This window comes from Akebia trifoliata, chromosome 7 (genome assembly GCF_017979445.1).
Source record: "Akebia trifoliata isolate Shusen 1 chromosome 7, ASM1797944v1, whole genome shotgun sequence".
Classification (NCBI taxonomy): domain Eukaryota; kingdom Viridiplantae; phylum Streptophyta; class Magnoliopsida; order Ranunculales; family Lardizabalaceae; genus Akebia; species Akebia trifoliata.
Window position 1 is genome coordinate 2,778,204 of NC_141381.1, and position 23,753 is coordinate 2,801,956.

General features: G+C 35.2%; 1 protein-coding gene across 7 annotated transcripts; it reads left to right on the plus strand.

Annotated features, from left to right (window-relative positions):
* The first annotated feature begins 411 nt into the window (after positions 1-411).
* Positions 412-14,544, plus strand: LOC147397975 (uncharacterized). Of its 7 annotated transcripts, none has more exons than XR_015179708.1 (4): positions 413-817; positions 12,216-12,366; positions 12,497-12,773; positions 13,424-14,544. XR_015179708.1 is itself a non-coding variant. In XM_086447065.1 (3 exons), the coding sequence occupies exon 1, from the start codon at positions 454-456 to the stop codon at positions 814-816; it is 363 nt and encodes a 120-aa protein (XP_086303191.1). In that variant the 5' UTR covers positions 412-453; the 3' UTR covers position 817; positions 12,216-12,249; positions 13,424-14,544. The 7 variants fall into 7 exon arrangements, 3 of the variants coding, with proteins under 3 accessions (XP_086303191.1, XP_086303193.1, XP_086303192.1); XR_015179709.1 differs by having other exon boundaries at positions 12,497-12,521; XR_015179710.1 differs by lacking the exon at positions 12,497-12,773 and having other exon boundaries at positions 412-832; positions 12,216-12,249.
* The last annotated feature ends 9,209 nt before the right edge of the window (positions 14,545-23,753 follow it).

Sequence of the window (23,753 nt, forward strand, 5' to 3'; positions counted from 1 at the left end):
AGGATCATTGCCGGTAGGGCTGTCAATGGTTACCAATTAAATCAGACTGAATTGGAATTGAAAACCTTGGTTCTAGATCCCATTTAATCGGAACTGAATTGGAATTGGATCTCTTGAAATCGAACCGACTAAGAAGCAAAACTGATCATAAAAGTCGATAGGGATTGAAAAGAGAAATTTTTTGATGATTCCGGTTCTGGTTCAGCTAATTTGAGAGCCGGACCTGAACCAATAGAAACCGAAACCGATAAAATTTAATGATTCCAGTAATCCAGTTCTAGCTCCATTAGGAACCTAAGCGGAACTAACCCATTGCACTACTAATCCAAATTCCAGATCCTAAAGTTTTCGGATCGAACAATCGGATTCCAGGTTTTATCCGATCCATATATAACAATTAAAACGTTTCCCAGATGAATACCACACTCGGCAGTGTCTGGTCTTACGCGTATAATGTCGAGTCCGTACGAGAGAGCGAAAGCTGGAAGACTCACCTTCAAAGGGGGAACACTCGCTACGCTCAAATCCATCGACAAGAAGAAGCACAAGAAGAAGAAGAAGAAGGAGGAGAACCTATCAGACGAAGTTCAACCGTCTGATGAAGCTGGTGTAAGTTTGATCGAAGAAACGGACGGTGGAGATGGAGAAACTACTGGAGATGTTTACACCATCGATGCAGCGAAGCGTATGAAGTACGATGAACTGTTCCCTGTCGAGGCCAAGAAGTTTGGGTACGATCCCAAGTCGAAAGCGATATCGGTCGAGGACGCTCTTGATGATCGAGTGAAGAAGAAGGCCGATCGATACTGTAAATGAGGTAAAATTAATTAGGGTTAAGGTTTTATTGAATTCTTGGAATTTAGGGTTTATTTCGATTTTCATAATTGCAATTTCATGATGTAGATGTGTATAGTTGTGTTGCTTTGTGTATTTTATGAATTATTTGCAATGTGATGTTTGTTTTCTTGAAATTTAGGGTTTCTTTCGATTTTCCACCGCTATAGAACATGAAATCTGCCGCTATATGTTTGAAAGTTTGATTTTGTAGTTATTTTCACACTTCTCACAAATGAAAATGCATCAAAGCATCTCCTTAAAATACAAGAACATAACAAAGATAATATTTCACCTTTCAACCATCTTTTAGTAATATAAAATTTATTATGAATCATATCTAATTACAAATATTATAATTAATATAATACTTCTACCAATATTAGCATGTTTATATGGTCATGGACTTATGTCAATGTGAAGCTTATTGAAGCAACTGAGAATTACATACCACAACTAAATTCAATCATTATCCTATAATTTGATTAGATATAGTTCAACTACTTTTTTGAGGAAATAGTTCTAGAACGTAAGCAAAGCTTCAAAACTCTATTATAAGAAAGAATTGAGAGATTAATCTATACCAGATGTACACATATTCTATGCCTTATCATATGCAAGTGTGTTGGTCTTAGTCATTTCTATCCTAGTTATGTTTTGTTGCTTGTTTAAATTAGTAATCTTTGTGCAAAAAAAGATTAATTATATGAATTTCTTCTATCATCTTGCATCTTAGACAACACGTGAGCAATGTGCATATAAATGCTATGTCACATTCCATGATAATCACAGCCCTCATGCATATTCTATGTCACATTCCATGCATATTGTGGTTTGTATAAAATAAGGCTTTATATATAGTGTACTCTTAAAATAGACCTGAGAATTAGGAAGTGCGTTTCAACATCGACAAGGGGGGGGCAAAAAATATTTGCAAAACAAATTCAATTAATTTTATATATATAAAAAAAAATCAATTTTATAATCGTTTCCTTCATAAATACATGTGAATATTTCTTAAAGATAGTTGGAGCCCCCCACCAATTCAAGTTGCAGAAAGAATTAAGATATGAAATCTAATATCAATTGAAACATGATTCAAACCAAGTAAATTTTTATTGTTTTGATTGGTAGAGAAGGCTCATTAACTCAAAATAACTAAACTAACTTGAAGAGAGGATTGAGAAGGCATTGTAGATTGGATTGGAAGCATCAAATATATATATTTATATAATCAAGGCAAATAGTACAATGCCTACCTATGAGTGGAAGATTATGAATTTAATGTGTTCGAGGTGCAAAATAGCAGTAGATGCTTCTATTTATATTAAAAGGCCGTTTATCTCAATTTGGAATTTAGAACAAAACTAAAGTATTTAGAATGGAAGTAGCATATCATAACGCTTCCTATTAAATTTGAGAGTTGCAAGGACGACCAATTGATAAATACTTTGACCAATTATATTCCCCAACATTGTCTTGGTGATAAAATTCACACCCCCAACTAGATGTCTTTTAATCATTTGATATTGCATTTTTAAGGGAAGGGCATGGACTTTTTTTTATATTTGAACTCAAACCAAACTCAAACTACGAAAGACAGTCTTAACTTAAAAGAGGTTCCACAAAAAAGGGAAAGTGTACAAAATGCTAATGGTTTGCAGTATAGGCCTTATCGAGTTCATAATTAGTATTAGGATCTCATACAACAATGTCTGCAAACTAATTTGAATGTGCATTAAATATGCTACATTTAAAATGAGAAACGCCCCAATCATGAATGTTATCTTCAACTCTTGCCCTACATGTTTAGCAAAGGGTCTATCAAATTTGAGCAAAAGCTCCAATAGTAAGCTATTTATGATAAATAATCAAAACTCATCTAAAATGTAGGAATCATTGCATTTTGAAAACAGATCTTTATGTAGAGAATTCATGTAATTATAAGTCATTGAGTTCAAATTTAGCTTCCATTGATAGAAAATCTTGGCTCTGCCCCTAGAGCCCAAGTGTCATGGCCCCTACAAGAGTTCATATTTTCTTACTCTAATAGATAGATCATCTGGTGGAGAACTTTGTGGTGTGGTCTGAGGAGGATATATCATGGGCCGTGGATTTTGGAGAAATGTAAACAATTTAGAGATAGCCTCCTTCATTAGCTTTTTTGCTTGCATCAACGTTCCCTACTCTCCCCTTTGGATGGGGTAAGTGGTTGTGGTCCAGATATCATGACGTGCCTCTCTCTTTATGATCTTTTTATTTTTCTTTGGACACAATACCAAGTGTTTTTTTTCCTATTTTATTTGTATAGGGATCCAAAATTCCATTCGAATTGGCCTTTTATATTTGGAATGTTTCTTTGAGAAAAATTCTCTCCATTGATCACTTGTGAATTAATTAATCACTTATGGAAGTATGTGTCTCCTTATTCATTGAATTATGAATTACATCTCCAGTTTCCAAGCATTTTTTTTTCCATTTAAAATGGGAGTTCATTTGGAATTTTCATGATATTTAGAGGTTTAAAGTAAGGCGATCCTTGGATCCCTTCCTTTTTGATATTATCATTGAGGTTTTAGGTAGTTATGTCGAGGGATGTGGTTAATAGTAATTTGTTTTGTTTCTTCGCCAATATAAAAGACCTAATGATGCCCCATCTTCAATTTATTGTTGTTGCTCTGATTTTTTTTAAATATTTTTTGGATGCCTCCCTCGCCCGTATTAGGCTCCTCAATGGACTCATTTGCTATTTTGATGCCATTTATGGTGTAGCAATCAATCTCTTCTAAAGAAAGGTTTAGGGGTTTGGCCATCTTCCAATTTTGATTATCTTGCTTATGCCTTGACCATACCTTTGTGTTGGCTCTTCCTAAAGTTGATCTATGTCAGCCTTTTCTTCTAGCGGTTCATTTCTATGGAAATATTCCTTTTCTGTGGAATGTTGTGGCCTCTGCAAGGAGGTATTAAAAGGTGTTTGGAGGAAATGAATAAGAGATTTGGAATCTCTCTCATTGTATATAAATAACTTTTTCTCTTTGTTATTTGTTATTTAGTGGGTGTAGAGGTTAGTTTTTGTAAGACATTATATTCAAATGGGTTGTCTTAGTTCAGAAAGCCCATTCATTTGTCTTATATTCAAATCGTGTCTGTTATTTTGGATGGTACAATGATACCCCTTGAAAGTGTTCCTTCCTTTCCATGTATGCCTTGTTTGACAAAACGGTTGCAGTTGAGGATTTTTGGGAAATGAGCCTAGTTGTAGAACTTCAAATTTGGGTCTTAGGACCTTAAAGGATTTAGAGAAGGAAACAGTCTCAATACATAGGTGATCCAACCTTCTACCTAAACCAAGTTAATAGTTGTTTTGAACATCGTTACACTTAAGTGGGATTAGAAGAAAGAGACAATGGGGTCTATGAGTAAAGGAAGGAGAAATGAAGTGGAAACACCTAATTCCTTGGGGAATGGCTTCTGCTGAGAAAAGTTTGTTGTGGTTTTGAGTAAGGGTAGTGTATATGTGGAGTTTTCATCCTTCTTCACGACTTCCCCATCCTTGGGGACCTTTATTTATAGATTTTCACAGCGTGGAAAGACTAAAGTGCCATTCCAATTGAAAACAATTATAGTATTGGACCATGCATGGTGCAAGATGACAAGCATGATCTCATTTTCTTAAGTAAACAATCATTGAGGATTGATTTACGCCTCCTTACCTCATACAAACACCAAATTGTACTCTGACAATGACATCATTGGTGGATTTGCCTTTGAACAAGAAATAGTTCACTTGGAAAAATAATCAAGAGAACACAGTCTTGAATAAGTTCGATAGATTCTTGGTTTCTTCGAGTTGGGAAGAACATTATGAAGAGGTTATTCAAGAGTCGGTTTCTAATCGAGCATCTGATCATTGTCAAATTCTATTAAAAGTTGGGCCACTATTTTGACGTCCTTTTCCATTCAGGTTTGATAACATATGGTTATTGCATAGTAATTTTAAAGATCTCATTGAAAGTTGGTCGACGAATTTAGTGACGGTTGGAAGACTAGGGGTGGTGTTTAGACTAAAGTTAAAGTTTGGTAGGGAGAAACTAAAGGAGTGGAATAGAGAAGTGTTTGGTAGGGTGGAAGTGATGAAGAAAGATTTATTGCTAGAATTAGACAAATTGGATAGGAGGGAAGATAGGGGAACTCTCTCCCCGGTGGGGGGGGGGGGGGGGAGTTAGAAGGGTTCTTTACATGAGGAGTTTAAGGTAAACATGCAAGAGGTGTGTTGGAGGCAGAAATCAAGAGTTAGATGGCTAAAAAAGGTGATGGGAATACAAAGTTCATTCATCGCATGATCAATGCTCATAGGAAGTCTAACTTCATCTCCAAGATTAAAATTGGATCAAAATATTTTTGATAGGCAAAGGTTGTGGCTAGAAAGACCGTTTGAGGAGGACAAAGTTTTGACGTCCATTTCTAGTGTTTGGTCAGACAGCCCCTGGCTTTCTTTAAAACTTGTTGCGAGATGATCAAAGTAGCTTTGATGGTGGTGGTAAATGACTTCTTTGACCATACTAGGGGCGAATTGTTCATTTTTTTGCTTTGATGCCAAAGAATACGGGGGTGGAAGGCATCGCTGATCTTAGGCCCATTAGTGTAGTGGGTGCAACTTACAAAATAATTTCTAAATTTCTTGCTACAATAACAAAGGAGGTGATGCCTAGGGTGATAGGTCAAAACCAGGGGGCGTTTGTGAGTGGTAGACAAATCTTGGATGGGGTTCTAATTGCTAATGAATGTTTGGATTCGAGATTAAATCAGGAGATCCAGGGCTTGTGTGCAAGATAAATTTGGAGAAAGCCTATGATCACGTTAGCTAGAGTTGTTTGAGGTATATCCTGGGTGGTATGGGTTTCGATTTTAAGTGGATTTTTTGGGTGATGAAGTGTGTGTCATCAACTTCTTTTTTCCATTCTAGTCAATGGATCGCTTGAAGGTTTCTTTAAGAGTTATTGGGGTTTGCATCAAGGTGATTCGTTGTCCCTCTTCTTATTCTTGGTGGTGGTAGAGACTTTTGGAAGAATGATTGGCAAAGAAGTGGAGAATGGAGATTTGGGTGGTTTCCGGTCATGTGTGGGGAGCTCTTTGATTACTCAATTGTAGTTTACAGGTGATACGCTGGTCTTTTTGGATGTGGATGTGGATCAAGTGAGGTTCCTTGGAGATTTATTGTTTTGCTTTGGAGCTGTGACAGGGTTGCCAATGAATCTCACCAAGAGTAAGGTTTACCCTGTGGGTTAAGTTCAGAATGTGGAGTTACTAGCAGCTTCTTTGGGTTGTCTAGAGGGCACACTTCCAACTTTGTATTTGGGGTTACCTTTGGGAGCTCCTTATAAAAGTAAGAACATCTGGGAGCCAATGTTAGAAAAGGTATCTAGAAGGCTTTGTTCTTGGCAAGCCAATATATATATATATATATATAAGCTAACTTCAATCAAAAGTGTGCTTTTTTAGCATTCAAATATACTATCTTTCACTTTTTTGATCCCCAAGAGTAGAATTGAGACTTTATTTAGAGATTTTTTATGACACGATAAGGAAGGAAAGTGTAAACATCATCTTGTTAGTTGGAGGAACATTTGCATGGTTTAGAGTTTAGGGTGGTTTTGGTTTTAAGAAGACGAGGTCTTTGAATGGGGCTTTGTTAGGGAAGTGGTTGTGGAGGTTTAGAGTGGAAAGGGAAGGGTTATGATGGAAGGTGATAGTGGCTAAGTACGGGGAAGATCCCTTTGGTTAGGAGAGTAGATAGGCAAAGAATCCTTATGGATGTGGGGTTTGGAAGGGGATCCTAAAGGTTCTCACCCAATTCAAAAAGAGTGACTTTTAAGGTTGGAAGGGGGGACAAAGTAAAGTTTTGTGAAGACTTGTGGTGCGGAGTGGGACCCTTGAAAGACAAATTCCGTTTGGTGTTTGCAATTTCTAGGAAGAGAAATTTGCCGGTAGCTTGTTTTTTGGTGGTTAATATAGGAGGCACAAGTTGGGACTTGAGGTTAAGTAGATCGTTGAATGATTGGGAGGTCTAGGAGGTTTTGGAGTTGATAGCTTGCCTTGAAAGCGTTCTAGAAGGAACTAAAGGGGAGGATTCGAGAGTTTGGAGCACTAATAGCAAAGGTTGTCTTTTGTTAGAGAGTTTTACAATTATCTTAACATATGTGGGGATCCTATTTTTCCACATATTGTTGTGTGGGGCCCAAAGGCATCCTTTAAGGTGACTTTTTTGTTTGGACATCAGTTTATAAACGGATTCTAACGCTAGATCATTTGAGAAGGAAGAGTTTTTGTGGTCCGAACTATTCTTGCTGGTGTTTGTCAGATGAGGAATCGGTTAACCATTTGTTAGTGCATTTTAAAGTGGCTAAGGAGGTTTGGGTTCAATTTTTGTCTCAGTTTGGAGTGGACAATTGCGCAGGGTTTAATAAGAGGTATCTTTGAGGAGTGGTTGCAACTTGGGACAAGCTCTGGGCCTCTAAGAAGTTGATTTGGAGTCTTCCTTCACTTGCGATTACTTGGGGCATTTGGAAGGAAAGAAACTCTAGGACCTTTTATGGAAAGATGCATTTTACTCAAGAAATTTTCTTGTCAGTCATTGGGTCATTATTTTTTTGGTGTAAAATCTTCAAGGAGTTCAATGGAGTGTTTTTTAACGACTTCCTAGTCTGGTGGGATAGATTTTGTAATCTAGCAGAGTCATAGCTCTATGCTTTTTTTGTTTTGTTTTTCTTCTCTTTCTTTAGTTGGTCACCTCGACCTTCCTTTTTGTTGCTGTTTGTATTTTTTGCTTTCCCTTTATCTATCAAAAACAAATTGTATTCTGACATATACCAAGTGTGCCTAGCTATAATTTGTCATTTTGTTGTGCTTTCCCATTACATGTCTTTATATTGAAATGACACGTTCCACACCACAAAGGATTTCTGATGATAGGCCCTGATGAGGACTTTCTCTCCGTTGTGATCTTCATACCTTCGATCTTTGATTTTCTACTGCTTGGTTGGAGAAGAAGATGTCTACTCCAACGCCAACACACCTAGATAGAGCACATTCCTAAGGAAGTTTAGACAATGTCCAGGGTGGGGACATGCACGACATGCCCGTTGCTATGTTTGACATGGCGGTCCATCTAGCTCCATCTAGACATAATTATTCATCTAGAGCACCATTTAGGGAATATAGATAAAACAAAACAATACAACATTTTATTTCTTTTGATGGCTTTCTCTATGGTGAGAGTTCATAGATAAAAATCATCTTATTTTTTATTGCATTTAGAGGGATAATTAGTCCGTCTAGGTTGTAGTTTATGTGGAATTTCGTTGTCATCGTATTCAATATACTTTACCTATCCTATAAAGAGAGGGGATGGGAGGGGGGACATGATTGTAAAGGGATTTGGTTACCTAGATTTACTACTTCTGTCATTTTTTCCTCTTTTGGGTATATGATGCTAATTCTATTTTCTTTTCTTTTCTAATAATATTCTTGTTTAAGAATGAGAAGAACAGGGAATATGTGTCTAGATGGATATTTTTATGATTTGAGTTCATTTTAATGCTAAGTTTTTCCTGGTCATGGATATCATATTAGACATCTTTCAGAGGCGCTATCAAAAGAAGCCATAAGGAAGTTATTCTTGGGGATATGGGGACTCGATGATTTTGGGAGATGAGGACGTTAAAAAAAGATGGGGAAAAAAATTGTACAAGGTGTATTTTGAGAAAATTTACCAAAATGTCTCATGTAAGATAATATGGATATGAACTGTTTAGGGTTTTTTTTTTTTTGGAACGTTGTCCTCACAAGGACCTTTTGAAACGTTCATAGACAATGTTTAATAAATTTGTGAAAAATACCCTCTTGAGCACACCAAAAAGAAAAAAGGTCTGTATGGTCATTTCCTCTTTTTTGTCCCATGTAAACTGTGGTGTATGGGTAAGTAATTTTGAAGAAATTACTTCTAATGCACAACTGGTTTTCTTATTATTTTTAATTTAATACACACCTACCATGTTTTAGTGAGCATTTGAATTAGGGGTGCAACTTAATTCGGTTCAAACCGAGAACCGAACCAAACCATAGAATTTGGATTGGTTTGGTTCGGTTTACACTTAAATTGGTTCGGTTTCGGGTTTTAAAAATAAAAAACCGATGAATTCGGTTCGGTTCTCGGTTCAGATAATATAAAATACCAAACCAAACCGAAAATCGAATTAATATTTATTTAAAAAAAATATTAATTTAATATATATATATATATATATATATATATATATTTATTTATTTATTTATTTATTTATTTTCATTTTTCATTTTTAACGAAACTAAACCGAACCCTCGTCTCGTCTCTCTCTTTCAGTCTCGTCTCTACGATCGGTTGCCACCGGCTAAAACCCTCGTTTCTTTCTATCTCGTCTCTGTGAGCAACTGCCACCGGTTAAAAGTTAAAACCAAACCCTCATCTCTCTATCGTCTCTGCGACCGGCTGCCGGCGGCTACCATCGGCCAAAACACCTCGTCTCTCGTTTCTTTCCCTGTCTCTCTTTGTCTCTCTCGTCTCTACGAGCGGCTGCGAAACCCTCATCAGTTTCTGCGAGCGGCTGCGAAACCCTCATCATAGTCTCTGCGACCGGCTACCAGCGGCTGTCGGCTGATCTTTGTGGTTGCAACCTGCAACAGCCAACAGGTTCCTCTCTTTCTCTCTCTCCGATTGAGGTTGCAGCTGCGACTGCGATTTACGACCAAACCATGGAACCGAACCGAACCAAACCGAAGTATGGTTGGTTTGGGTTGGTTCGGTTCTAAAACAATTCGGTTCGGTTCTGATTTTGCTCTAACCCGAACCAATCCGAACAGAGTTGCACCCCTAATTTGAATTACGCCTGTATTTTAAAATTGATCACATTTCCCCTTTAACTTTTGTCTTCTCTGATAAACAATGAAAATGACCAAAATGCTTTAATCTTCACTTTGCAACCAAAAGCTTGATTTTTTTTTCCCCCAGACACAATCATTTTCAACCTTTTGGGTAATTTTTTTTAACCTTACTCTTCAACTTTAAGATTCAACCTAATTCAACCTTCAAACCTCAAGAACAAGATACGATTTTTGAAGCATATGAGGAATGGAATTTTGGATAGAAAAATCAAGAGTTTTCTACAGGGGATTAAAGTGAGGTTGAAAATGAACTCTAGATGAGGTTCGATAGATAAAAATAGTTTACTATAGAGGTTGAAGAGCTTGAGGAACCGGTTTTGTGAAGATAACTCAAGAGTGTTTGGTTATAAGATGAAGAGTTATTTACAAGGGATTAAGATGACGATGAAATAAATGGGCTGAAGATGAGGTTTGGTGGACTAACAATAATTTATTGAAAGTTTCAAGAACTTGAAGATGACTAGTTTTGGGAAGAAAAATCAAGGTTTTTTGAACAATTTGATGATGGAATTTGGATAGAAAAATCAAAAGTTTTCTATAAGCCATTAAGGTGTGGTTGATAATGGACTGGAGATGAGGTTTAATTGATTAAAAATAATTTACCGTAGAACTTGAAGATGATTGGTTTTGGGAAGAAAAATCTAGGGTTTTTGATCTATCCAAAAAAAAAAAAAAACAATGATTTTTTGTTTCAAGTTGAAGAGTTTTCTACAATGGATTATGATGAGGTTGAAAATGATGGATAGAAGATGAGATTCAATAGATTAAAAATAATGGGAAAATGACTATAAAGGTCTTTTTTTTTTTTTAAATTATGTACCAAAAAGTCCCTTGATAGAGGATACAGGCCGATTATAATACACTTTATAAAATATTAACCTAAAAGATCTTTTGAAGGCCTTTTTTTGAAAATACCTCAATTCTCCTTTCAAATAACTTTACTTTTTTTGAAGAATGTCTTTTACACGATGATGCTAGAGACAATGATGATGTGATAATGGGGATGAAGAAGATGTTGGTGATGGTGATGATCACAATAACCACCATCATCATCATAATCGTTATTGTCGTCAACATCGATACCATCCGAGAGGTTGACGATGATTGATTTTAGAAAGAAAAATCAAGTTTTTTTCGTTCATCTAGGATTTTGTTGTTATAGGAAACAAAGATTGGGAAGAGTGATGCTTGTTTATTAGAAGACTTATGAGGTAATAGAGACTTTGTGTCATCCTCTCTCTTTAACACCTTCAACTTGAATATTTCTTCTGACCAGCTGTAATCAACCTTCAACTTGAATAATTTGAAATTTATCTCTGTAAGCATGGGTAGTTTAAAATTAGCTTTAGTTGGTGTAACAAATTATTTGTAATTACAAATCAAGTATTTTATAGTGTCAAACCCACTCTTTCTCTCTCTAATATTACATCATAATTCTTAATCATAATATCTGCTGAATTGTCCATTATCTGTGGAGATTAGTGAGTTTTGGGTTACTTGGGCAGCAGCCTGCAGGTCTTGTACATGGCCCTTCATCCTTGATTTGCTGACTAGGATGGGTTTTGTGAAGAAGGATAAATAAAGGGAGAGGGATGCAGGGGTTTCTTGATTTGTTCGTTTGTATCTCCAAGGGGTCCTCCTGCTCCTTGTTCAATAAAATTATAAAATAATTAAATAAATAATGCCATTTGCCCCCACGAACATAGTCACCAAAGTCTCCGACTTATTGAAAAAATTGTGATTAAAATGTGACTTTTCTTCCTTTACTAATGTAATCACGATTTTTTTATATAATACGTGACTTTTATTAACTTCTTGATTAAATCACGAATAATGCGTAAAATAATGAGGATGCAAATGAGAATGGCATTGATTTGATGTTTTGATGTGTTAATGAATCCTAATTTGGACACATGATTGTGGTCTTTTTTATATTTTGATTAGTATAAACCTTGAATATGTTGTGAATCTGTGGTTGTTGTGGATGGGTGCATAAATGATACCCACATGGGAATTCTTGATTTCTCATTATAATTTAATATGGAACTTCGGTTTAATATGAAAACATCCACTAGTAGGAACAATTATATAGTCCTAAGTCCTAACCTAGCTTGATTTTTTCCCGGCTTTTTTCCGATATTTTCTGATTTTACTGAATTTTCCCCTTACTGACTTGTTCCCAAACCCCGACTTGGTGACTATGCCCACAAATGGCCTCATAGATTTTATGTTACCTTTACTTGACCATCCATTTTAGTTTGGACTCCAGACTTAATTTTAAGAGAAACAAAGTTTGATCCTTGCCTTTTCTTTGGTGTGCAAATGTGCTTGGGTGGCTTTTGTATGTTTCTTTGCTTTTGTCCATCCTATAACTTGTGTGTGTGTCTGTTACTTGATTCCAGGTAGAGCTTACTGGGAACGGTAGAGTAAAAGGAGGTGATACTCTCAGGCTTCTGTACTTGTAACCGTTTTTCTAGTTTTCATCTACTGGGGCTCCTTGTAACCTAATTAATTTTACTCCTAGTTCAAAATAAGGGTCTACTTCAAACATGGGTATGTACGGCTTTTGCTTTCTGTGATTTTTGTTGTTGATTCTTAATATACATAAAATTCAAGTTAGATCCTCCATGGTTCATAGTTTTGTTCTGTTTCTGAATGTTTTAGTGGAACATTCCATTTTCAGGATTCTCTTGAAATGTTTCCTCAAGGTGAGATCAACTTGATCCAAACCATGCTGATCTAATATTTGATCTGACCCCAACCAAAATCCAAATTCGTTGACCCTTTTGTGACGTGAGTCCAGAGATCCAATTAGTATCACTGTACCCGTCAAGTATATTTGGACTTCTATCCATGATTCCCCTCAAGAGCTTAAGAACTCTCACTAAGGCTGTCCAATGATCTCTACTAGGATTACTTGTGTACCTACTTAAAAACCCCACGAAAAAAGTTATGTCTAGGTGAGTACAGTTCATCAGATACAATAAATTTCCCATGATTCTTGCATACTCTTTTTAGTATCTTCAACAATTTTAAGACTAGTTCCCATCATCAACATATCATCTACATACAAACAAATGATCACACCATTCTTACCTCTAAATTTGTTATAAATACACTTATCACTGTCATTGAAGAATATCGCATAATTAAATTTCTGATGACATTGCTTAGGTGTTTGTTTTAGTTCATATAAGAACTTTATAAGTCTACAAACTTTGTTCTCTTGACCATGAATCACACACTTCTGGTTGGTCCATACAATTTCTTCCTCTAAATCACCATTTAGGAATGTTGTTTTGATATCCATATGGTGGATAACTAAATTATATGTCAAGGCTAGGGCAATCAAGACTCTTAACTGTAGCAATTCTAGAGATTGGAGAATATGTATCAAAGAAATCTACTCCCTCTTTCTGTCTAAAGCCTTTAGCTACTAACCTTGCTTTAAATTTGTCTATGAGCCCATCTTTTTTCAATTTCTTTCTAAATACCCACTTGCAACCAATAGGTTTGATGTATTTTGGTAAATCTACCAATTCTTAAGTATGGTTCAACATAATTGATTATAGTTCACTATTGATGATTTCTTTCCAAATGATTGCATCAGGAGAAATTACAACCTGTTGACAAGTCAAAGGATCATCATCCACTAAGTGAGTATAAAACCCATCTCCTAGGTTAGTTTCTTTTTTAACCCTTTTCTTCTAGGTTCTATTTCTTCTAATACTTTAGTAGGATCCTGTGAAGAAGATTTAACTATTGATCTTTCATTTATGTCCCCAACAAGCATATTTTTCCCTTTAATATCCAATGATGTTTTATTTTTCATTGGAATAATATTTTTAATTTTTTTTGCATCCCTAGCTTCAATGATAACATTAGCTTCATGATCATTTTCACTTGACCTCAAAGTCAAGAATCTATATGAAGTATTGATTTATAAATATCCTAAAAATTCACGATCAACGGTCTTAGAACCTGTCATCATCTTTTTGGTTTTTAAGAGTTCTACCTTACATAAACATTCCCACACTTTACAATAACCGAAATTAGGTGTATAATCCTTCCATAGCTTATAAGGAGTTTTTCCTAATTTTCTATGAAGAATCCTATTAATGATATGACAAGCAATTAAAATAGTTTCTCCTTACATGTTGGTAGGATTCATAATTTTCTTTTACTTATTGGGTTTGTGGGGTGCAAGACTTTTCAAAACCTCCTATTATTGAGTATTGCTAGTGTATGATTTTTTTCATTTTTGATGAAACTTAAGCTAAAAGCAATTTTCTTTCTTGTGTTTGTTGAAAAAGTTATAGATTCTTTGATTTGTTTCTCTTGAGAGTTGTAGAGACAACTCTCTAAACATTTAGTCTCACATCAAATAGAAATAACACTTGTGCTTAATTAATAAAAGTTCCTACTTTCATACTTGCTTTAATGTAAGTGAGAAAGAGAGTAAGTCTCGCGTGCATATAGATATCCAAGGCACCATGAGACTGCAACCTATTGCGTTTGGTTCAACCAGTCAAAAAATCTTAATGCGCGTATGTGCGCACGTCACATACGCAATGAAACACACGCGTGCCGGGCCAGGTTAGGTTGGGTTGGGTCTTATTGAAGTTCTTTTTACTCAAAGATCACTGGACCGTTGGGATCCTCCAATGTATAGAAACGAGTCAATTAAGGTCTAAATGGTTCTTTTATTTACTCTTCTTACCGTTAGATTTTTTTTAAAAAAATAAGAAATATGTGCGTTAGAGTTCTGCATATAGAAAGATTGTATTTCGGTCTTTTTTTTCTCCGCCTGAGATCAATTGTGATGTAGATATCATTCTAAGGGGGTGAAATTGGTTTTAAAGATATTAGCTTCTCTGTGCCCCAGTCAGTCAATTAAATCGATAAGTTCATTCCAACTATTTTTACTGTCTCATTTACATAGCATGTTTTTAATTCAAATCTATACATTAGTTCCAATATAAGCTCATATTGGCAATTAACTAAGAGAAAGTCGATTAAGATGATTTAGGCATGTTCATCAAAATCGATTACAACCCATTAGAAGAAGCCTTCAAGTTGAAGGTTCTAAAAATAACGAGAGGAAGTACCAAAAGAATGTGAGTTGAGATAATGAAAACATATATGATTTCAATTTCAATAACAAGAAACATGCCTTTGGACAGAGTGGAATGAAGGAACACAATTCTTTTAGCTAATGCCAAATTCTTGAGATAAGGTTTTCATGATGAATTTTCATCAAGTGTCTGATAATGAATTCAACTATAATTCCTATTGGAAAAACATCCCACCAAGTAACATACGTTCTATGACCAAAGAAAAATGGTAATTTATGTATTTCATATTTTGGCATCGAAGTAGAGGTGGAAGTACATGTAGACGGGGGCTTACAATTTTTTCCAAAAATATATATATTATGAAGGAAATAGCTGCAGATAAATCTATCAGTCGCTACAAGTAGTTATTTTCACCTTTTTCCTTCTTTTTGTCTTTGCATTCAATTGATGTAGGAATCCAAGGCAAACAAATCGATCTCTTGACTCTTCATCTCTTAATTGCATTTGTGAAATGGTCAGGGTTTGGTGGTGTTGGAGATTATTGTCGGTCAATATATTTCGATTCTCATGAAATAAGAAAAAAAATGGTATATGTTTCTTCTCATTTCCTAAAATAGGAGATGAATCTACAAAGAGAGATAGAGGAAGCCATGCCCACTAGATCTTCTTCATACATTTTTCTTTTTTTAACATCTTGATTGCTTGTCCCCTCAAGAGTTCCATACTACTAGTTCAAGCAGTTACATTGAGGGAAGCCCTGAAAGGGGTATACTCAACTTCTTACTTATAACTCGATTAGAAAGATTGGATTATTCTGTTTTTCGGTAGTATGGAAAATGGGGATCGAGACTTAAACCCTCCCCTAACGTTCCAAATAAATCATTACATTTTTTATAAATACCGTACAAACAACTACTGGAGCACAACCAGCAATTGATCCCTCTGACGAGTAAGAGCCCTACCTAAAGTGAGGTATCCACTACCCCACCCCCATCCCCACCCCGACCCCAACCTGGCGAGATTGTCTGGGTCTGCCCCTACATGTAAGCTCACTTTTTTGGCTATTCATAGCCAGGTTATGATGTGTGGTCTGTTATTAGACATTGCAGACTATCAGGTTTGTGTTATTAGACTATCGAAGTCGAATTATACGCAAACCATTCTCATATTGCATTTTTGGCATGCTTTGATATTTTAAACGAACTCCTAAATGTATATTCCAGATCATATTTGAATTAAACCCATAACAATCCTTTGCGGTACATCGAATTGCTAACTATGGACATGACCCCATGACACACCCCCAAAAATGCGATGTGGCACACTAAGTACGTCAAGAAATCGGATTTGGATCTAAATGTTGTGTCCCAATGTGGATTCCCTCCATTAAATTATCAGATTGGGGAAATGTTCAACAACAAACATTTTGGTAAAACATTTTTCAAAACATGGGTTAGAGGTTTTGGAATGGGCTGATTTTTGGTGAGGATGATCTCTACGGTGAGGAGATCATCATCACCAAAAATCAGCCCATTCCAAAACTTTTAACCCCATAAAAAATGATTTACAAGAAATGGACGGTCCATGATTTTTCAACTTGTAAATTGGGGTTAGAGGTTTTGGAATGGGCTGATTTTTGGTGAGGATGATCTCTACACCGATGATCATCGGTGTAGAGATCATCCTCACCAAAAATCAGCCCATTCCAAAACCTCTAACCCATGTTTTGAAAAATGTTTTACCAAAATGTTTGTTGCTGAACGGGACCCATCAGATTGAATCTGATTTCTATCGGTTTAACAGCAAATTGCCCTGATCCCACCTGGATTGATCTTTCGACAGATCTCTCCTCACATTTTTTACGTGACGGGTGGTACTCCCAGGCTATGTCCCCACAGGGATTCGAGTGCGTCAACAAAATCGCACGCACTCTCGGGATTCCAGCACATTAGAAGGAAAGGCACACACAGTGCCTCATTCGTAGTGGATTTGATGTACAGTGCGTTCGGAGGGGATAATGATACAGACAACATGCCAATGAAGAGATGCCGGGTGGTTAGCATCCACCTGGATAATGGTGAAGGCACTAATAGGGATAGGATGCGTGACAGTCTATGGTTGGGCTATTCTCCTATGAATAAGGACCTTTTTCCTCCAGGGGGAGAACAACTAAAAGCATTGAATTATTGAGTTGGAAGGGCCCATTAGTGTTTCAATCAGAGGATGGCCTATAAATAATGAAATGAAATGAAATGTACATCAGTGCTGTACGAGAAGATAGAAAGCCCCATTAGTGTTGTTACCCATCATTTCAATTTCTTCTCTTACAGGGGACTGATATTTACGTTACACAATGGGTATTTTTAATTTTTAATTTTTAATTTTTTTTTTCTCAATACATGTGCCATTGATTGATCAGTTTCTCATAATTTTCTTTTCAAAGTAAATTCGAACACAATGCGGTACGATTACGGGACCCGACTGGTACGATCAAGGCAACTGGCCTCTTAAAGCATCATATCTTATCCAAATTCTCCAGGTACATTCAATACCCCCACAAACCATACATTCTAGGTGTAGCAACTGTATTATCGGATTATATCAAATAGATGAATAAATGCTCGGTCACAATATTATTTTATATAGAATTTAATAACTTATTAAGTTAATTTATGTAAATGATAAAGATCATAATTGATTGATGCGATCAATTTTTCAAAATCTTCACCAGAGTCATTGGTTCTTGAATTAGACACTGAGATGGATCATTCATTTGAGACCTAATTATTATTCATCAAGTGAGATTTTTCACTTAAATCAAAATAATTTATGGCATTAGTTTGTACCACACATTGGTATATATATACATATATAAATGAAGACTTGAGTTTAATTCCAACATAAACATAAACCAGGGTCCACATGTTTATCCAATTGCAATCAAGCTGGGCTAGAGGTGGTCCGGTCCCATAAGTACATATCTGTGAGACCGGTTTAGATAAACCTGCGGGGCCATGAGCCTATGTCGCAAACACGAGTGTATAACTAGAGAGAGAACTCTTGAATCTTCTTCCATGCAAGCTTCAAGATAGTCGCAAAGAGATGAATGTTAGGGGCTCAAATGAAGACAAAAATGGAAGTTATGTATACCCCAAGGAATGAGTGTGTGATGATATAATCAGATAACATTTTCTTTAGAAACGACTACAAATTAAAGTGAGTCATCGACAATTGCAATCATTCATATGGAGTGAAGTAGGCGCAGGGGCAGAACCAGGATTTTCTTTTAGTGGGAGCAAACTTATAGTTAATTAGAGGGGGAGGAGGGGGCAAAAATTGGAGGAAGATGAGGGAGTGGGGGCAACAGGGTCAAACGAGACATGTCAGTAATTCAAAATGTAAGGGTATATCAAATTTAAGTATAAATTCAAGGATATCTAAAATGTCCAAAAAAGTTGAGTGGTACAATTGTCCAAAATGTCTCTTTACTAGCCCCGCTCCTGAGTAGGCTACTGGTCCCAACATGATGTGATCATAGATTTTCAAGAATTAAATAAAAGTGCGACATAAAAAAAAAAATGTATATAATTTCTCCTTTTTATATATATTTCATTATTCAGTAAAAAGTTTTACTGACTTGATTGTTAGATTATGATCATATAGTTAACGGGAATTCGGGTGTTGAAATTCACCATTAAAAGGAAGAAGATTGAAATTGGAAGAAAATTGGTACCCACCAACTTTATTTTTCTTCTAGAAATTCATCCCGCATTCTTCTCCACTTGTCCCCTTACCTTTGAAAATTTCGAGAGAATTTTTGACTCGCATTCATTTGAACTTTGACGGGTCAAAGGTCAAAATATTTAGAATCAAACGAACCATTTTGAAAGGAGGTTGCCTTCAAATATCTTCATCCAACGGTACGGTTTTGATGATTAAAATTGGACACAAATAAAAATTTGATAAATTGAAGAAAATTTAATTCAGAGACATCATTAAAAAAATAATAATAATGGGTTTTTTTTCCTAGGCTTTTTCATGGGAATTTCATGCAATCTTATTTAAAATTAAAAAAAAAAAAATCATCTATTTTAAATATAAGAAATTGAAGAAAACATACTCTAAACATATTTGTATAATAATAATATACAAGTGTGTAATAAAAAAACAGAAGCAGCATCATATTACAAAACAAAGTAGGATCTTTCCTAGTTTTTGCACCCGAATTTCAAGGAATTTTATTAAAAAAATGAAAGACTTTGAGTCTTTAGTCAATATTCTCCTAGACTGATCTCTCGTTTGTTTGTTTCAAGAATCAAGAATACAGTTACAGTTCTATATACATTTTCCAAGATTCAAAATAATAATTAAAAAAGTCAATCGGTTTGACGTAAATTATACGTTTTATATTGATTTAGACTAATAAAGAATGCAAATGGTAAATCATGTGGTCCGCACGCAGCTGATGTGACAAGAGTATAGAATTGAAAATTGTTTTCCTTGTGTATTTCGAAGAAAATGATTTATGGTTATGTGTTCTTACCACGTCAACCGTGTATGATTTTTCACATGCAGTCATCGCGACTCATAGATTTATTATTATTAGAGTCGTGATGAATGCACGCGGTTTTAATACACTGTTAAGATGCAGAATCATAGATTTTTCTTATTGAGATACTCAAGAAAAAGATGTGTGGTTCTGTGTCCTTGTCACTTCAGCCGCGTAATCAAATTCATACAAAAACGTGTGCATTCATCATTATTCTTGTATTATTCTTGTTATTATTGTTGCTAGTTAGTTGTATTTATTTAGTAAGTAAATATAAAAATAATAAATTAGATATTATTATTTTTATTTGGTGAGATTACGAGTGTGAGTGGTCCTAGCTGTGTTCACATTAGTCCTTATCTTCCCTTCACACTGCTTCTTACCTTACAGTATGTTAGGTAAGAAATCAGTACTACTTAGGTTTGCACTATTAAATGCATATCTGATGCGACCAAATTAACCTTATAATTTTCTTATATTTTTAAATGCTTTTTATTTCTTTAAGATATATTTTATAGAGTAGGCTGTTGTAATTTTATTTTAAAAAACTCCCATATTTTATCAAGTTGGTTTATTTGGACAAACCTTACCTTATGAATCATACTATCATCACTTACTTAGTAAGATTTCAAATCTTACTAAGAATTGTTAGGCCCACATAGATTGTCAAATTAGCAATCCAACAACACGTAAAATTGTAGATTTCATGGAAAAATTCAATTTTAAAAGAAAAAAAAATTAAATAAAAAACAATTTTGAACTTGATAATAAGTGTTGAAAATGTATGATTATCAAATAAACTGATTAAATTTGAATTTTATGACATGGATCTCACTCTCAGGTTTGTTCGGTAATAAATTTAATAAAGTAAGGTTTGATGGGTAACAAATTTCATAAAGTAAAGTTCCTTTAAAATTCAGAGAACTCCAAGGGAGTTTTTGTATTAAAATAAAAAAATGCAACAGTTAGAGTAGTTGACCTCTTTAGGGCTGAATTTGGGTACAATAAATACGAGGCATTCACACTAACGTCATTCTGATTGTTCATACAATATTTTCATACTTAACGAAATAAATAAATTCTCTCAAAAGACTTTGACCAAAGAAGACTATGTGTGTGTGAAATATTCCGAGAAAAGATATAAGCTCAAATTGGAATCGACTCCTTAAGTTTCAGGTACAGATAAAGATCAAAAGGGAATACCTGTACCCTACTCAAAACCAATTTTTTTGGTATGGATTTAGATATATATTTAAATATATTTTATTTTAAAATAATTTAATTTAAAATTTAATATAACTTTTAACTATTTAATTTATATAATAGTTTAGTTTGTAAACAAAAGTTTAAACTTATACATTTGTAAATCTTATATGGGAAAATTTTATCAAAAATAGAATGTAAAATTATATAAGACATTTCAAAATATTTATAAGTTAAAAAATTTTAAAATCTTAGAAAAAGAACTAACAATATATTTAAAAAAATCTCAAAATGCATTTGTATTAATACTTGGGTAACGGGTAATATCCAGGTCGATTACAGGTTCGGACCGGTTCTAGGGAAGGGAAATCGTTACTTAATTGAACCAAGTCAGGTTCGATTTGGGTATTTTATGGATATGGGTCTTGTACGGGTATTTTTTCAGGTTAGGTTTTGGGCAAGTAACTAGAAACAGGGTTTTGTACAACCTTAGATTGAAGCAATTATCAAGATTTAAATTTTAAACTAAACAAGAATATCTTTCATCTTTCAAGTTCATTGGAATCGAGTCTTGGCTGGAGTGCAAATGGAATTCGGTGAAGTTCTTTTTTAGCCATCAACAATTGATCTCTTTCTTAAATATATCTTTTCCACTCTCTTTAATTCTTATGTGACTTGACTTGATTAGAATATGGACTTTGTTTATGGACTTAGGTTAGGGTATGGGTGATGGATCGGTTAATAGAGAATGAATATGGATTCAGATTGGATCATGAAAGTAATATGGAATTAGATTGGATTAGGAACAAGGTTGAGCATGCAAGCTATATGACATGATGCATGTATGCATGTATGCATGAAAATGATACCAAGTGGGAATGCGGGCCCATTGAGAGACATAAGTTTTTAATTGAAATCAATTCGAGAAATTTTGGATTTTCTTAATGGGTTCGTGCAAATTGGGTGGCTACACTAATGATGGGCTATCATTTCACTTTTTATGGCATTTTATTGAGGTACTTATCGATTTTCTTTAATTTCCTACTTTTTTTTTGTACATCACATTCCTTCCTTTTCTTGCAGCTATTCTCGCATCGCTACTTTCGTTTCTATCTTCCATGTGTGCCCTCCAAAGGAGCTGATTACCTCATGGGTCAAAATTTGGTTATCTAACCCAAAAAGATGAAAAAAGTAAGGATTTGTCTGCTCAGACTCACTTAGATCGATGCTTTCGTCGAGATGTAAGTATTGTCCCATTTTCTTGTCCTTTTTCACTTTCATTCATTTTTTTTTTAATTTGCCTTAGCTACTCATTTCTTTTTTTTTAGATCATCAATCCTCAAGTACTCGAGTTGCCACATTCTGTCTCTGCTCATCCAGATTTTACTGCAGCTCGCGTTCTTGACTTTCAAAGGATGGTCTTCCCATCCTACATTAGTGAGCTTTCCTATGTGTTTTACCTAAGAGAGCGACTCTCATTTCAATGCCATGGTGAAGCTAACATTCCTGATAATCTTCTATCTATCCTAAGTTTCTAAGCCATCAAGGGTGGCATGCTTGTTAATTTAGAGAGTATTCTTAGGAAGCGATTGATTCTTCCTAAGAACTATGATGAGTGGTGCTAAGAAATATTCATTGGGTATTTGCTTCCTCTAGTTAAGGTAGTCGGGGTTCAAGAATTCGAGGGCGTTTATATTCGCCAACATGAGGCCCAGGTATTTTTCCTTAACCTCTTTCTCTTTTTCCTCTTTACCTATCATTATTATTTTCTCACTTCTTATTTTTCTATTATGTTTGCACTCAGAGTGCTGGGTTGGCTAAATACCTTGAATGAAAGGAGAGGAGAGGAGATGAGGAACTTTGAGATGACTCGACGGGTTTCTTACATTGAGTAACTCTAATGTGAGCTGGTAAACACTTGTAATACTTTTCCTCATTTCAAAAACTCTTAATCAATCCTCCTGTTATCTTCTGTAGACTTTTTGGTAAGTATGAGAAGGTGTTAGTTCTTCCTATCGGAGGCCATTTGAGTCATTATGGGTTAGTTGAAAAACACATTTTTGTTAGTAATTATTTATTCAACCGAACAAAACAAAGTAACTATGCTTATTAAAATGTATATATTTATCTCATTAGGGAACTTTTGAGAGTAGTGCTCCTTACACTCTAGCTAATGCTTACTAGACGTCTTATTACCTGATGGCACCCATTGAGCCATATTGGGTAAGTGACTTTGATTTTCAAGGGTACTACCAGGCTAGAAACAATGCTACTTGGGAAACAACGAGAACCAGCCATGTCGGGTTCACAAAGTGTTGGTTCACGGGGCCTTTTGAATCCCAAACCAACTATATCTCTAAAGAGCGTGAGTCTAAGTATCTAGCCGAGTCGAAGTTAGAGGCTAGTCCAAAGGCCAAGGGAGAGCTAGAACCAGAGCCTGAGGTAGCACCAACTATTAGGGGTGGATTTAAAGTAGGGGCAATGGGGGCACTTGCCCCCATAATAATTTTCAAACCTTCATTGGAGTAGTGAACTATTGCAATAGATAATATTGGCGAATAAAGAAATTTGCCGCTATTGCACTCCCAATTTGTTTTACACTCTTAGTTGCCTCCACAAAATAGTTTCCATTGTTATGTTGCCCCCATATAAAAAATTACAATCTTCGTTGCCCTCACAAAAAACCTTCCACTCTTACATTGCCCCCCACATGAGTTAAATCCTGACTCTACCCCTGCCAACTATGACTCGATTAGAACAATTTTGTGTTAAGAAGTTCCATGGCAAAGGCTTCTTTTGGTAGACATGAGTGTTTTTTTTATATTAGTCATTTCGTAATAAAAAAGAAATATTATGTACCTTGTAACTTGTGTTGTTTGTAAAACTTTTGTTCTTTTTTACCTAGATTCGTCAGTTTTCACCTGTCCTGCCTTTTAGATGTATGCTTCAATGAATGTCTATTTTCTACAAAATTGACAAGTTAGGTTCGAAATGTGAATGAAAGAACTCCCTGGGGGCTTTATAACAAAAATTCGTCGAAAAAAAAAACAACAAAATTTTTTTAATGATATTTTGTTCTGGTCGTAGGCGAACCTTGGCCAGTTCAAAATTTT

Excerpts from the sequence above, each read along its gene's own strand:
- LOC147397975 (XM_086447065.1), top strand. The coding sequence starts at position 454 with ATGTCGAGTCCGTACGAGAGAGCGAAAGCTGGAAGACTCACCTTCAAA.